Source organism: Pseudorca crassidens, chromosome 11 (genome assembly GCF_039906515.1).
Source record: "Pseudorca crassidens isolate mPseCra1 chromosome 11, mPseCra1.hap1, whole genome shotgun sequence".
NCBI classification, from domain to species: domain Eukaryota; kingdom Metazoa; phylum Chordata; class Mammalia; order Artiodactyla; family Delphinidae; genus Pseudorca; species Pseudorca crassidens.
The window spans coordinates 101,927,987-101,942,191 of NC_090306.1; the positions used below are offsets into that span (position 1 = coordinate 101,927,987).

The 14,205-nt window shown below is 34.1% G+C and overlaps 1 protein-coding gene across 2 annotated transcripts in view; it reads right to left on the reverse strand.

The window, feature by feature from the left end:
* SMC1B (structural maintenance of chromosomes 1B) overlaps positions 1–14,205 on the reverse strand; it is an 86,252-nt gene that overhangs the window by 17,854 nt on the left and 54,193 nt on the right. For both annotated transcript variants that reach the window (XM_067698362.1, XM_067698361.1), the window contains exons 13-15: positions 7,972–8,109; positions 7,557–7,673; positions 6,017–6,123 (exon numbers count right to left, since the gene is read on the reverse strand). In XM_067698362.1, the coding sequence (XP_067554463.1) occupies positions 6,017–6,123; positions 7,557–7,673; positions 7,972–8,109 (362 nt within the window). The remainder of the gene's footprint in view (positions 1–6,016; positions 6,124–7,556; positions 7,674–7,971; positions 8,110–14,205) is intronic.

Here is a 14,205-nt window from a genome sequence, read left to right on the forward strand (position 1 = left end):
ACTCTAATAAGTATCAATTCATGGTCAATCTTGTTTTATCTATAATCCCACTCATCACTCCTTCCCACCACTGGATTATCTAAAGCAAATTTCAGACATCTTATAATTTCATCTATAAATATTTTAACATGTATCTCCAAAAGTGAAGTGATTTTTAATACATAACCATAAACTACTATAGGTAGAAATGATAACAACATCTTTAATACCAAAATGCTATCACTGCCAAATTTCCTGGGTCTCATTAATTAAAAAAAAACTGCATCAGGATTCATACACTGCATATGAATATGTTTCTTAAATCCTTTAAAATCTATAGTTTCCTTCCCTTATCTTTCTCTTTAAGTAACAATTCATATGTTTATTCTTATTTAATTAGCCAATCAGTCTTTTCAAATAGCTATTCATTCACAAACTCCAAACTTGGGAATTTAAGAACATGTTCCTTCCTGATGTACTTTCCTACTTTGCTAGCTTCATAAAGTCCCCACAAAGAATTCCAGCATCAAAAAGACAGTCTCTTCAACAAGCGATGCTGGGAAAACTGGACAGCTACATGTAAAAGAATGAAATTAGAACATTCTCTAACACTATATACAAAAATAAACTCAAAATGGATTAAAGGCCTAAATGTAAGACCAGAAACCATAAAACTCCTAAAGAAAAACATAGGCAGAACACTCTTTGACATAAATTGTAGCAATATTTTTTGGATCTGTCTCCTAAAGCAAAGGGAAGAAAAGCAAAAATAAACAAATGGGACCTAGTTAAACTTGAAAGCTTTCGCACAGCAAAGGAAACCACTGACAAAAGGAAAAGACAACTTACTGAATGTGAGAAAATATCTGCAAATGATATGGCTGATAAGGGGTTAATATCCAAAACATCCAAACAGCTCATACAACTCAACATCAAACAAACAACAAGATTAAAAAATTGGCAGAAGATCTGAATAGACATTTTTCCAAAGAGGAAATGCAGGTGGCCAACAAATACGTGAAAAGATGCGCAACACTGCTAATCCACAGGGCAATGCAAATCAAACCCACAATGAGATATCACCTCACACCTGTCAGAACGGCTATCATTAAAAAGAACACAAATAGCAAATGTTGGCAAGGATGTGGAGAAAAGGGAACCCTTGTACACTGTTGTGGGAATGTAAATTGGTGTAGCCATGGTGGAAAATAATATGGAGATTTCTCAAAAAAAGAACTAAAAATAGAACTACCATATGACCCAGCAATTCCACTTCTGGGTATAAATCTGAAAAAACAAAAACTCTAATTCGAAAAGATACATGCACCCCAGTGTTCATAGCAGCATTATTTACAATTGCCAAGATATGGAAGCAAACGAAGTGTCCATCAACAAATGAATGGATAAAGAAGATGTGGTTTATATATACAATGGAATATTACTCAGCCATAAAACAGAACAAAATTTTGCCATTTGCAGCAACATGGATGGACTTGGAGGGTATTATGCTAAGTGAAATAAGTCAGACAGAAAAAGACAAATAGTGTATAATATCACTTATATGTGGAATCTAAAAAATACAACAAACTAGTGAATATAACAAAAAAGAAGCAGACTCATAGATATAGAGAAGAAACTAGTAGTTACCAGTGGGGAGAGGAAAGGGGGGAGGAGCAATATAGGGGGAGGGGACTGAGAGGTGCAAATTAGTAGTTATAAAATAAGCTACAAGGATATATTGTATAACACAGGGAATATAGCCAACATTTTATAAAAACTACAAATGGAGTATAACCTTTAAAAATTATGAATCACTATATTATATACCTATAACATATAATATTGTACATCAACTATAACTCAATAAAAAAGCCGTATCTCTAAAAAGAAGAATTTCAATATCAACTGTAGCTCATACTTTCTCCACCCACTCTCCCTCACATAGCCTGCTAATATAATCATTCATTTAAGAAACATTTTAAAGCACTAATTGTATCAGATACTGTGCTAAATACTAGTAATACAAAGGCAACAACAATAATGATAAAAACAAAGAGTCATATTTAATGAGAGGTTACTATATGCCAGACACCGTTATAAATGCTTTTACATGAATTAACTCACTTAAGTTATATGACTCTCTGAAGTTGGTAATACCACTATCCCTATTTAACAGTTGGGGAGACCAAGGCACAGAGAGTTAAGTATCTTGCCCAAGGCTACCCACTTAGGAAGTGCTGGAGCCAGGCATGACACACTCAGGCAAGGGCCAAAGAATCCCTGCTCTTAATCACTGACCATGCTGCTTGTACGAGTGGTTAAGAACAAACCCTTCAGGGGTTTATTTCTGCTGCAGGAGGCAGACGCACAGGCTGTGTGCGAGTGGAACACTTCTTCACTTGGCTCCAGGATACCACTTTGGCTTTCGTCTCCCCTCACTGGCTGCTCCTTTAATAGTTCCTTCTTAACTCCTCAACTTGCTTACATAGCCTAGGATCTCTTCTCTCTTCTATCTACATTCATTCCCTTGGTGATCTTATCCAGTCACATGACTCTGAGTACCATCTGTATACTGACAATCCCCAAATTTATATTTCCAGCCTGGACCTCTCCCATGAATTCCTAACTTGTATGTTCAACTGTCTACTCTACTACACCTTCAATTGGATGTCACAGGCACCTCAAACTTAATACCTGGGATACATAATGGATAAGCTACTGTAAGTAATAAGAGGCATTAGCAAAGTTATCAGATGTTAGATAATTTAAAATTTGATACCATTTTTCTAAACCAGTAGAAGGCAACTAGGAAAATATCATAAAAATAGATACTAGTCATAAGAGGAAAAAAACTACAAAATATCTAGAAATTAAGAACACACAAGATCTTTATGGAAAAAACTTTAAAATTTTAATAAAGGATAGAGATGATTAGAATAAATGAAGATATATTCTATGTTCTTAGATGAGAGGACTTAATATTTTGAAGATGATCTCCCCAAATAAATCTATACATCCAAAGCAATCTCAATCAGAGTTCCAGTTGTATTTTTATGATTGATTGGCAGAACTCCTTAGCAAGAAACTATATTGAAGTTCAAGCAGACTACAGAACAAGGAATATGACAGGGATAAAAAGGGGCATTTTATAAAGATAAAGGGATTAATTCAGCAAAAAGACATAATGATCCCAAATATATATGCACCTAATCACAAGGTTTTAAAATACATGAAGTTTAACTGACAGAACTGGAAGAAGAGAATGAGAGATCCAAAAGTACTTAGAAATTTCAACACTCCTCTCTTAGGAAATGCTAGACCAACTAGACAGAGAATCAGTAAGTACACAGAAGACCTAGCAACACCAATCAACTTGACCTAAGCGCCACTCAGAAAACACTCCACCCAAAAGCACAATGCATATTCATTTCAAGTGTACATGGAACATTTACTAAGATACAATACATGCCATGCTATCAAATAAGTATCAATCAATTTAAAAGGATTTAAATAATGCAAAATATATTCCTTACCACAATGGAATTATTAAAATAAAAATCAGTACCAGAAACATATCTAAATCCTCCCCCCACCACAATTTCTATTAAATTAAATAACGCTTCTAAACACCCCATAGGTCACAGAAAGAAACCACAAAGGATATTAGAAAATACCTTGAATGGAATGAAAATGAAATAAAACATACCAGAAGCAGTGGGATGCAGCTTAAGCGGTACTTAGAGGGAAATAAACAGCTTACATGAAAAGAAGAAAAGTGTAAAATAAATAAAGCAAGCTTCTACCTTAAAAAGCAAGAAAAAGAAGAGTAAATTAAACCCAAAATAAGTAGAAGGAAGGAAACAATGTAGTTAAGAACAGAAATCAACAACACAGAAACAGATAAACCATAGAGAAAACCAATGAAGCCAAGAGCTGGTCTTAGAAAGGATCCAAGGATCCAAAGGACCTCTAGCTAGACATCAAGAAGAAAAAAGACAAGACAAACTAGCAATATCAGGAATGAAAGAAGGCACATCAGTACAGATCCTACATAAATTGAAAAGAATAAAAAGGAAATATTAATAACTTTGTTAATAAATGTGATAACTCACATGAAATGCACAAATATTCCTTCCAACACACAAACTACCAAAACTCACTCAAGAAAAAAGATATCCTGAATAGCCCTGTATCTAATAAGGAAACTGATTTTGTAATTTAAAAATCTCCCATAAAGAAAGGTGGGTAGCCCAAGTGGCTTCACTTGAAAAATTTACCAAACTTTTAGGAAAGAAATAATATAAAAACTCTCCATGAGAAAACTCCATTTTATGAGTCTGGCATTACCCTGATACAAAAATGTGACAAAGACATTGCAAGAAAAGAAAACTATAGGGCAATACTCTCATGAATATAGATACAAAAATCCTTAACAAAATTTTAGCAAATCAATCCAAAATATTTGAAAAGGATACTACAGCATGACCCAGTGGGCTTCACCCAAGGTATGCTAAGTTGGTTTAACATTCTAAAATCAATCAGTGTAATTCACCATATTAATAAGCTACCCCCCCAAAATAAAACCCAACCATACAATTATCCCAAAAGATAGCAGAAAAAGTATTTGACAAAATTCAACACTCATTCACGATAAAAAATTTCAGCAAACTAGAAACAGAAGGGAACATCCTCAATCTGCTAAAGGGCACCTTAAAGTTAATATCATACCTAAACGTTAAAGACTTAATGCTTTGCCCCTAAGACTGGGAATAAGGCAGGATGTCCACTCTCACCACTTTTATTCAGTACTGTACTGGAGGGCCTTGCTAGTGCAATAAGACAAGAAAATAGAAGGCATACTAATTGGAAAGGAACATATAAACATGTATGTGTATGTATATTTTCCCCCTTATTGTCATTTGTCTTCTCATTTTCTTCAAGATGCTTTTGCCATGCAAAAATTGTTTTTAAATTTCTATACATTTGCAGTTTATCAATCTTTTCTTTTATGGCTTCTGGGGTCTGTCATACTGAAAGATCTTCCCTAATCTGAGATTATTTTTTTAAATTTTCTTATGACTTATTCTAGTAATATTTTTATGCTTTCATTTTATTTACATTAAAATATTTGATTCAGCTGGAATTAAATCTGAGTCTAAGGAATGATGTAGGGATTCAAGCAGGTTTTTTTCCAGGATGCTAACAAATGTATTCCAACTGAGTTACTGAAAAGTGTATCTTTTCTCCACTGATGAAATGCACCTTTATTTTAAATCAAATTTCCCTTATAGATCTGAGTATATTTCTGGACTCTGTGAGCCAGTACCTCAAGATTTAATTAAGATAGCTTTATACTATGTTTTAAAATCTGGGAGTTCTAGTCCTTTCTCATTACCTTTTTCATATTTTTCTTAACTAGTTCTGAATGTGAACTCTAGAATCACCTTATCCAGTTAAAAAAAATCTTGTCCATACATGTATTGAGATGATATTTAAAGTACACTATAGATTAAATTAGGGAATACCAACTTCTTTACAACATTGAGTCTTCCTATGAAAGAACTAGTTTGCCTTTCCTTTTAATTCACATTTCTGTATATAATTCTCAGTCTTGTTTGAAGGTTTCTTTATATATTGCTTTCACATCTTAGTTTATTTATAAGTAGTAAGTATTTTACCTTTTTCCTCTCTACTATAATTGGGATATTTTCACCTAATATATTGTCTCCCTGGTAGTTTGTTTATAGAAACGCTACACAATTTCATCCATATATGGATATTTACAGAAAACTAAATAAATTTTAATAACCACTGTGTAATTATTTCCCCATTCTCTTATTTTGTATATTTGTGCTTTCTCTCTTTAAAAAATTGTGGAATAAAAGAATTAGATCTCTTTATTAAAATAGGAATGATTACTAGCTATTTCTTGACAAACTGAAATGAAGACTACCTCTGGCAAATTCCTTTAAATTATGAAATAATAGTTACATTTATATAAGAGTAACTGCTTACCAACATCTTTTAATAAAAATACCTTTTTTGATCAATTTCTTGTTGCTGTTTAACATGTCTGTTCTCATATTCACGAATATTTTCTACACCAATTTCTTCACAGAAGTGTTGAAAAATATCATCTTCAACCTTTTAAATTATTTTAAACCAAGTGGTTTAATAATTAATTTTAAGAAAATACATAGACAATGCTTAAATCTACGTTTTTCCCACCAAGATTTTCCTGGATTAGGCCAAAGACTAATCCCAACAAGCATCACTGTACTCTGAAAAGTCAGTGCTTTCTCTTTCTTTAACTCCATAAACTACGCTTACCTATTTTCAAATTTCTTATTCTGAAAACTAAGTAAGAAAGCTCATAGCTGGCCTTTTAAGTGTTTTGCCCCTATGAAGTGTTTAATACAAAATCGGAAGTATTTCATTCACCAAAATATAACATGCTACATAAATACATAAAATATTCTTTATATTTGAGTAATACTTTATATTTGAGTAATACTCTTTATATTTGAGTATATTTGAGTCTTAAGCAGTGTAAAACCAAGAGGACTGAAGCATAGAATTAAGACTCAAAACACCTGGAACAACTAGAATGAGCCATATCTAACAAAATAACATTTAACATTAATATTTTTAAAGCCCTGCATTTATGTACTATTATAGGATAAGAGAGACTTGTTTTAACAACAGGACATGTTAAAAAACTTTCAGATTTCAGTTTAATATAAATTAAATATGAAAGTGATATGACTGACACAACAGTAAGCTATAAATTGTATAAGTAGATAATCCAAGCCATGGAAAGTTATAGTTCTATGTGCAGAGTTCCAGGGTACTCTGAACTGGTCAGATAGTATTTTTACATTATTTTTTGTTCTGGGCATTGACAAATAACAGAGTACCCAAAGGCTGGTTACCAGAATTGGTCTTAGATCCATAGTAAATGTAAATAACTAGGGAATTAGGGGTATTTAACCTGGAAAAGAGATAATTAAGGGGCAACATAAGTGTAGTTTCAAATCATGTGGTAAAAGGCAGAACCAGAGGCAATGGGTGAAAGTTATTGAGCGATGGTGTGACAAACAACTTTTTAAGGATTAGGGATAAGCAACAGCGGAATGAATTAAACCAGAAAGTGTCTGTCACTTTATAAGCAGAGGATAGATGATCATATCTTTGGTGCCCCAGAGCCAAGCCTGGCATATAATAAATGTTCAAGAAAAAATTACTGAGTAAATACACAACCTTAAAAGATGACACAAATGACAAAGTTCTTTCCTTCTTGGTGTTAAGGGCAGTGAGAGAAAGAAAGTGGCTGCAAATTTTACAATGGACAAGGAGAGGCTGGAGAGCTGAAGAGAATAACCATGTATACTAGTCATTTTCTCTTGAGATTAGCAATAGTGGTTCTCAAAAAAACACAAGGAAATTAATTTGGCAAACCAATAGAACTTAGCATTTATCAAACTTTGCTTTAGCACATATTGAAGAAGCCCTAAATTTGGTATCTGGTCTAGAACTATATTCCACATGCCATTTAGTAATAATATATCATTCATAACCTTATGTATCTTTCCTTCAAATTCCTCAATTCTTCGTTGCCGTTGTTTGATTCCTTCACTCAACATAGTACATTGAGACTCAATATTTAGCAGTTCACTTTGTAGCTGAGATTGTTCCTGATTACAAAAGAGAAAAAAATGTCTTTTTAACATGGCCATTTTAGCTTTATATAGTGAAGCCAAAAACATGATAGGTATCTTTCAGAATAAAAAGAGAAATCTGTGAGATAAGGTAAATTCAGGTACAACTGGATAACAACATTAACAACCATAAAAATAAAGTAACTTAAAGAACTATAATATACCTCAATCATGGGGAAAAGTATAAAAACTACATGGTGCTTTATAAATGTAATTCCTGAAATTCTATGTCCTGGTTCTAATTTCCATCAAATTTTATGTAAGTCTATGTTACCTGGTAAAAAGCAGCAAGGTGCTTCTTTTTAATTATTTCTAGTTCACTTTGCGAATATTTGAGTCGTGTATGAGTTCCTTGTACTAGAGTCTGTATTTGTTTCAAATCTGCTTCCTTGCGAAGTGTCTTCATTAAATCCTAAAAAGGAAGGGAAATATAAAAATATTTTATAACAGACAACACTTTTACTTTTCACAGTGTTTTCATATGACATAATTCACTGCTTTTTACATATAACCGCATCCACACTCCACCTGCCCTTCTTCTGATACTGGGCAATTAAGTACATAAGTCATCTGGAGTAACCAAGATGCCATACAACATCCTCAAAAACCTAACTATCTTCCTAACAGGAAATGGGCATGAAGATGAGGAATGGGGAGTGCATGTTCCACCCAAGGCACAACAATGGCATAAATGAGATCATATGATATGTGTTGCCTTGTTTTTAGTGCATCCTTGTCTTGCCTCATCCATTTCCTTCTCCCTTCACCCACCCTATTACTCAACCAAATTAACTTGCTAGTATATGTTCTTCTGTGTTTTTACTCCAAGTCCGTATATGAAAACGTGTATACATACTCACCTATATATGTTGTTTTTTTCAGTCTTGTTTTACAAATTTGGAATCACATTAAACATGCTTTTCTGCCTCCTGCTTTTCTCATTCAGTTACTCACAAAGGTCAACTGATAAAGCTCTAAATTCAGTCTTTTAATGGCTGTGTATTATTCCACAGTGTGACTGTAACAAAATTATTTAACTCTTCTCGTAATGATGGGCATTCACTTGGTTTCCAGGTTTTTGCCAACACAAACAGTGCCGCAATAACATACTTGTATGTATACCCTTAAATATTGGTGTTTTTATTTCCATGCAATAGATTCCCCAGAGTGAGCTTAATGGGTCAAAGGTATTCATGTTTTTATTATACTAGCTGGTACCAACTGCTTTCCCAAAGGCTACAATTCACATTTCTATAAATAACGTTATGAGTATGTGTTTCTTTACAACTCTACCAGCATATACATTTTCCCCAAGTCTTACTGATATGTCTGAAGTAACACTAATTTAATTTGTGTTCCCCTGAGTACTATATTCTATATTGAGCATTTTTTCATGTTTACTAGCCATATGGATTTCTTCTATGAACTGACTACTCTTATCGTTTGCCCAGATGTTTCTATCATGTCTTTTTCAAGTCATTTATAGAGTTCTCTGATACTGCAGAACCTATAGTCTTCATTTTAAACTTTAAAAAAAATGTATCCTGATTTAAAATATTTTTTAATTCAAAATTTCAATCTATCTGGAATTTATTTTTATATGTCGTATTATGGGGCACAAAATTACTTTCCCTAGATGTGCCAATACCATTTACTAAATAATCTAACCTTTTCCCACCAAACTAAAACATCATTTTAGTTGTATATTAAATTATCACATATACTGGGCCCTATTCCTGAAGTCCTTATTCTTTTTCATTAATCTGCCCATTCCTATGCCAATACCACCTCAGCTTGGTTACAATGGCTTTTCATAGTATTCTGTATGCTGGTAACATACAATACTACCACAAGTTCTACCACACTCTCTTTTGTTATACTTATTTTTTGACTAGTCTCAGGAAATTCTTCCTTTGTAAGAATTAGAGGATCATTTTATCAAATAAAAAATTCTTGGTTTTATATATATATATATATATATATATATATATATATCTTTTATTTTTTTTAACTGCATTTTGTCTTTGGTGCTGCGTGGGCTTTTCTCTAGTTGCGCGAGCAGGGGCTACTCTTTGTTGCGGTGTGCAGGCTTCTCATCGCGGTGGCTTCTCTTGTTGCGGAGCACGGGCTCTAGAGCGCAGGCTCAGCAGTTGTGGCGCACGGGCTTAGCTGCTCCGCGGCATGTGGATCCTCTTGGACCAAGGATCGAACCCGTGTCCCCTGCACTAGCAGGCCAGGGAAGTCCTCTTGGTAATTTAAAAAATTTTTTTTATTTATTTACTTATTGATTTTTGGCCGCGTTGGGTCTTCGTTGCTATGCCTGGGCTTTCTCTAGTTGCGGCAAGCAGGGGCTACACTTCGTTGCTGTGTGTGGGCTTCTTATTGCTGTGGCTTCTCTTGTTGCAGAGCACAGGCTTTACGTGCGTGGGCTTCAGTAGTTGCAGCACGTGGGCTCTGTAGTTGTGGCTCACCGGCTTAGTTGCTCTGCAGCATGTGGGATTTTCCCAGACCAGGGATTGATCCTGTGTCCCCTGCACTGTCAGGCGGATTCTTAACCACTGCACCACCAGGGAAGTCCCCCCTCTTGGTAATATATATATAGATATATATATATATTTTTTAAAGGAAGCACACTCTCCTTATGACTTTTGAGTGGTCTGTTCTCCTTTTTTTAAAAAAATTAATTAATTAATTAATTTATGGCTATGTTGGGTCTTCGTTTCTGTGCGAGGGCTTTCTCTACTTGCAGCAAGCGGGGGCCGCTCTTCATCGCGGTGCGCGGGCCTCTCACTATCGCGGCCTCTCTTGTTGCGGAGCACAGGCTCCAGACGCACAGGCTCAGAAATTGTGGCTCATGGGCCTAGTTGCTCCGCGGCATGTGGGATCCTCCCAGACCAGGGATAGAACCCGTGTCCCCTGCATTGGCAGGCAGATTCTCAACCACTGCGCCACCAGGGAAGCCCTCTTGGTAATATTTTAATTGAACTTGCATTGAAGTTATATTAATTGGAGGACTTCTAACCCGAGAATATAGTATTTCTTTCCTTTCAGTTGTTTTGTCCTTCAATAAGATTTATTTTTCTAATAGTTACTGTGCCTTTATACTTATCTTTATTCCTATTGTGAGCAGGAATTCCTATTCCTATTATTCCCTTTTTAGATGCTTTTTGATAGTATAGAGAAAAACTACACAGTTTTGTTTATTTATATAGCCCTTCCATTATCTTATTAAATCTAGTAGTTTTTAAACTACAGTCTTATTATCAGCAAAGAGTCAATTTTTCTCTTCTTTTCAAAAATTTATACAAATTATTTCATTTTGTGACTATATTTAATATAACTTCTAAGATCATGTTAAATAATAACAGTGATAGCCCATATCTCTACTTCCTGATTTTAACTAAAACAGTTTTTATGTTTTACCATTTAGCAATTATTTCTGTTAGTTTTGGGTAAGAGCTATTTTTTATTTTATTGAAGTGATTTCCACCAATTACTCTTCTACTTAGAATTTTAATTAGGACTAGCTGCTGAACTTTATCAAATGCCTTTTTATGTATGATCATATGATTTTTCTCCTGCCTTTAATTTGTTAATGTAATGGATTATGTTGATCGATCACTTAATACTGAAATACCCATGTATTCTTAGAAAAAATTCCATTCAGCAGATGTATTTTTCTTTTACTACATTGCTAAATTCTCTATAGTAATATTTAATTTAGAAATTACATATTTATACTCACAAGGGAAGCCAGTCTTTAGTTTTATTTTTTGTAGTATCTTTATAATATTTGATATTAAAGTTATACTGGGGCTTCCCTGGTGGCGCAGTGGTTAAGAATCTGCGGACCAATGCGGGGGACACAGGTTCAAGCCCTGATCCGGGAAGATCCCATATGCTGTGGAGCAACTAAGCCCATGCGCCACAACTACTGAGTGTGCACTCTAGAGCCTGCGAGCCACAACTACTGAGCCCATGCGCCACAGCTACGCACCTAGAGTCCATGTTCCACAACAAGAGAAGCCACCGCAATGAGAAGCCCACATACCGCAACAAAAGCGAAGAGTAGCCCCTGCTCGCCGCAACTACAGAAGGCCCACATGCAGCAATGAAGACCCAACGCAGCCAAAAGTAATAAATAAATAATAAATTTATATTTAAAAAAGTTATACTACCTTTAGTAAATAAACTGAGAAGTTTCCATCTTTTTCTATGATCTAGAACGGCTTATGTAACATTAGAATTATATTAGACAGAACTGAGCTATAAACCCATCTGGTCCCAGTCTTTTTCTTTTTTAATTGTGGCAAAATATACATAAAATTTACCATCTTTATCATTTTAAAGTGTACAGTTCAATAGTGTTTAAGCACATTTTCATTGCTGTGCAACCAATTTCCAGAACTCTTTTCACCTTGCAAAACTTAAAACTAGACCCATGAAACAACTCCCCATTCTAATCCCCCAGGCCCTGGCAACCATCATTCTACTTTTCTGTCTCTATGAATGAGACTACTCTAGGTACCTCATATAAGTAGTAGAATCATACAGTATTTGTCCTTTTGTGACTTGCTTATTTCACATAGCTAACATCTTCAAGAGTCATCCATTTTGTAGCATGTGTTAGAATTTCCTCCCTTTTTAAGGCTGAATAATATTCCATTATATGTAGAGACCATATTTTGTTTATCCATTCATCTGCTGATGAACACTTGGGTTGCTTCTACTTTTTGGCTATTGTGAATAATGCTGTTATAAACATGGGTGTACAGGTATTATTCCAGACCCTGCTTTCAATTCCTTGGGGTATATACCCAGAAGCAGAATTGCTGGATCATACAATAATTCTATTTTTAATTTCCTGAGTAGCCACCACACTGTTTTCCATAGCTGCTGCACTATTTTATATTCCTGGAGTCTTTTTTCAATGAGAGATCATTCAACTAACCATGGCTTAAAAAAATGTGTGTGTTTTTTTTTTTCTCACACAAAAGCAGTCTACAGTGATGCAGCTCCTCAACAATGGCATCAACTTTCAGCTTCTTAATACAATGGTTTTTATACTCAAGCTTGCTGTTTCTTGGTGCCAAACTGCTGCTGCATCTCCAAGCCTCTTGAATGCGTTCCAGTCAGGAAGAAGAAAATGCAAAAGATAATACCAACATTCCCATTTATATCTCCAAAACTGCCACAGGGCCACCACTAGCTACAAGGAAAGTTGGGAAATCAAGTTGCTTTAGTTTTTTATGATTCTACAATAGAGGCAAGCAAGGAAGGAAAAGATTGTGGATAGGTACTGGGCCAACCAACTACACCACTGCCTGCCACTGCCTCATTTTTCAAATGTTCCACTTTTTTTCTGGTCGATCTTGGCAATTTATATTTTTCTGAACATCATCCTTACAGATTTTCAATTTTTTTTACTATATAATTATTTGCTTGTAAGATTCTCTTAAAATTATTTTAATTTTCTCATTCCTGATCTGTACATGATTACTTCTAACTTTTCTTCCCTTCATTGGAGTTGCAAAGAGTTTATCTATTTTATTAGTCTTTCAAAAGAACCAGCTTTAGATTCATTTTTCCCTTTTCTATTTGGAGTTTTCTATTTAGTTAATTGCAGCTTTAAAAATTTCCGTTATTGCTGTTTATTTTGTGGTGGTTCTAATTTCTTAAAGTAATAAATTCCCTTATATTTCATCTTTCTTCTTTAATAATGAAGGTATTTTCCTTTTGATGTAGCTTTACTGTATCTCAAAGATTTTGTATTCACCATTTTCAAGACATTTTGTAACTTTCTTCTTGATTGCTTGTTTGATCCCCAAACTATCTACAAGTACGTTTCTGAATTTTTATGTAGACAAAGATTTTTTTGGTCACTATTTCTATTTCATTAAATTATGATCAAGATGACGTATAAAAATCTCTACTTTAAAAAAACTATTGAAGTTTCCATTGTGGACAAGCATATGATCAGTTTTTAGTGTTTCATAGTTATTTTAAATAATATCTCACATTTATTGAGCACTTATTGTTTTGTAAAGTTTACATTAACCTACTTAATCCTCTTAACAATGCTATGAAATAGGTACTATTATTATCCCCATTATTATTGATGAGAAAATTAAAGCATAAAAGCATTTAAGTAACTTACTCAGAGTCACACTGCTAATAAGTGTTAGAAATAGAATCTGGATTTAAGCTTATTGATTGTATTACCAATTCCTCTAAGTTACTGTTTTTGTCTACTAGATCTGTCCAGTTTTGAAAGACATACAGTGAAATGTTTCACTATAATTTCATTTTTATTAACTATCCTTGCTTTAAATATTTAGGTACTATGTGCTGCAAAGAGGTTTAAAATGGAAATCTTGTTTTTTAATATATAATGTCCTTTATTCAATTCATTCAATAAATATTTATTGAAAGCTTACTATAGGTGAGGATTTTTAACCTTAAAGTTCACATTGTCTGATATTGTCACTCCTGTTCTTTTTTGTTTGCA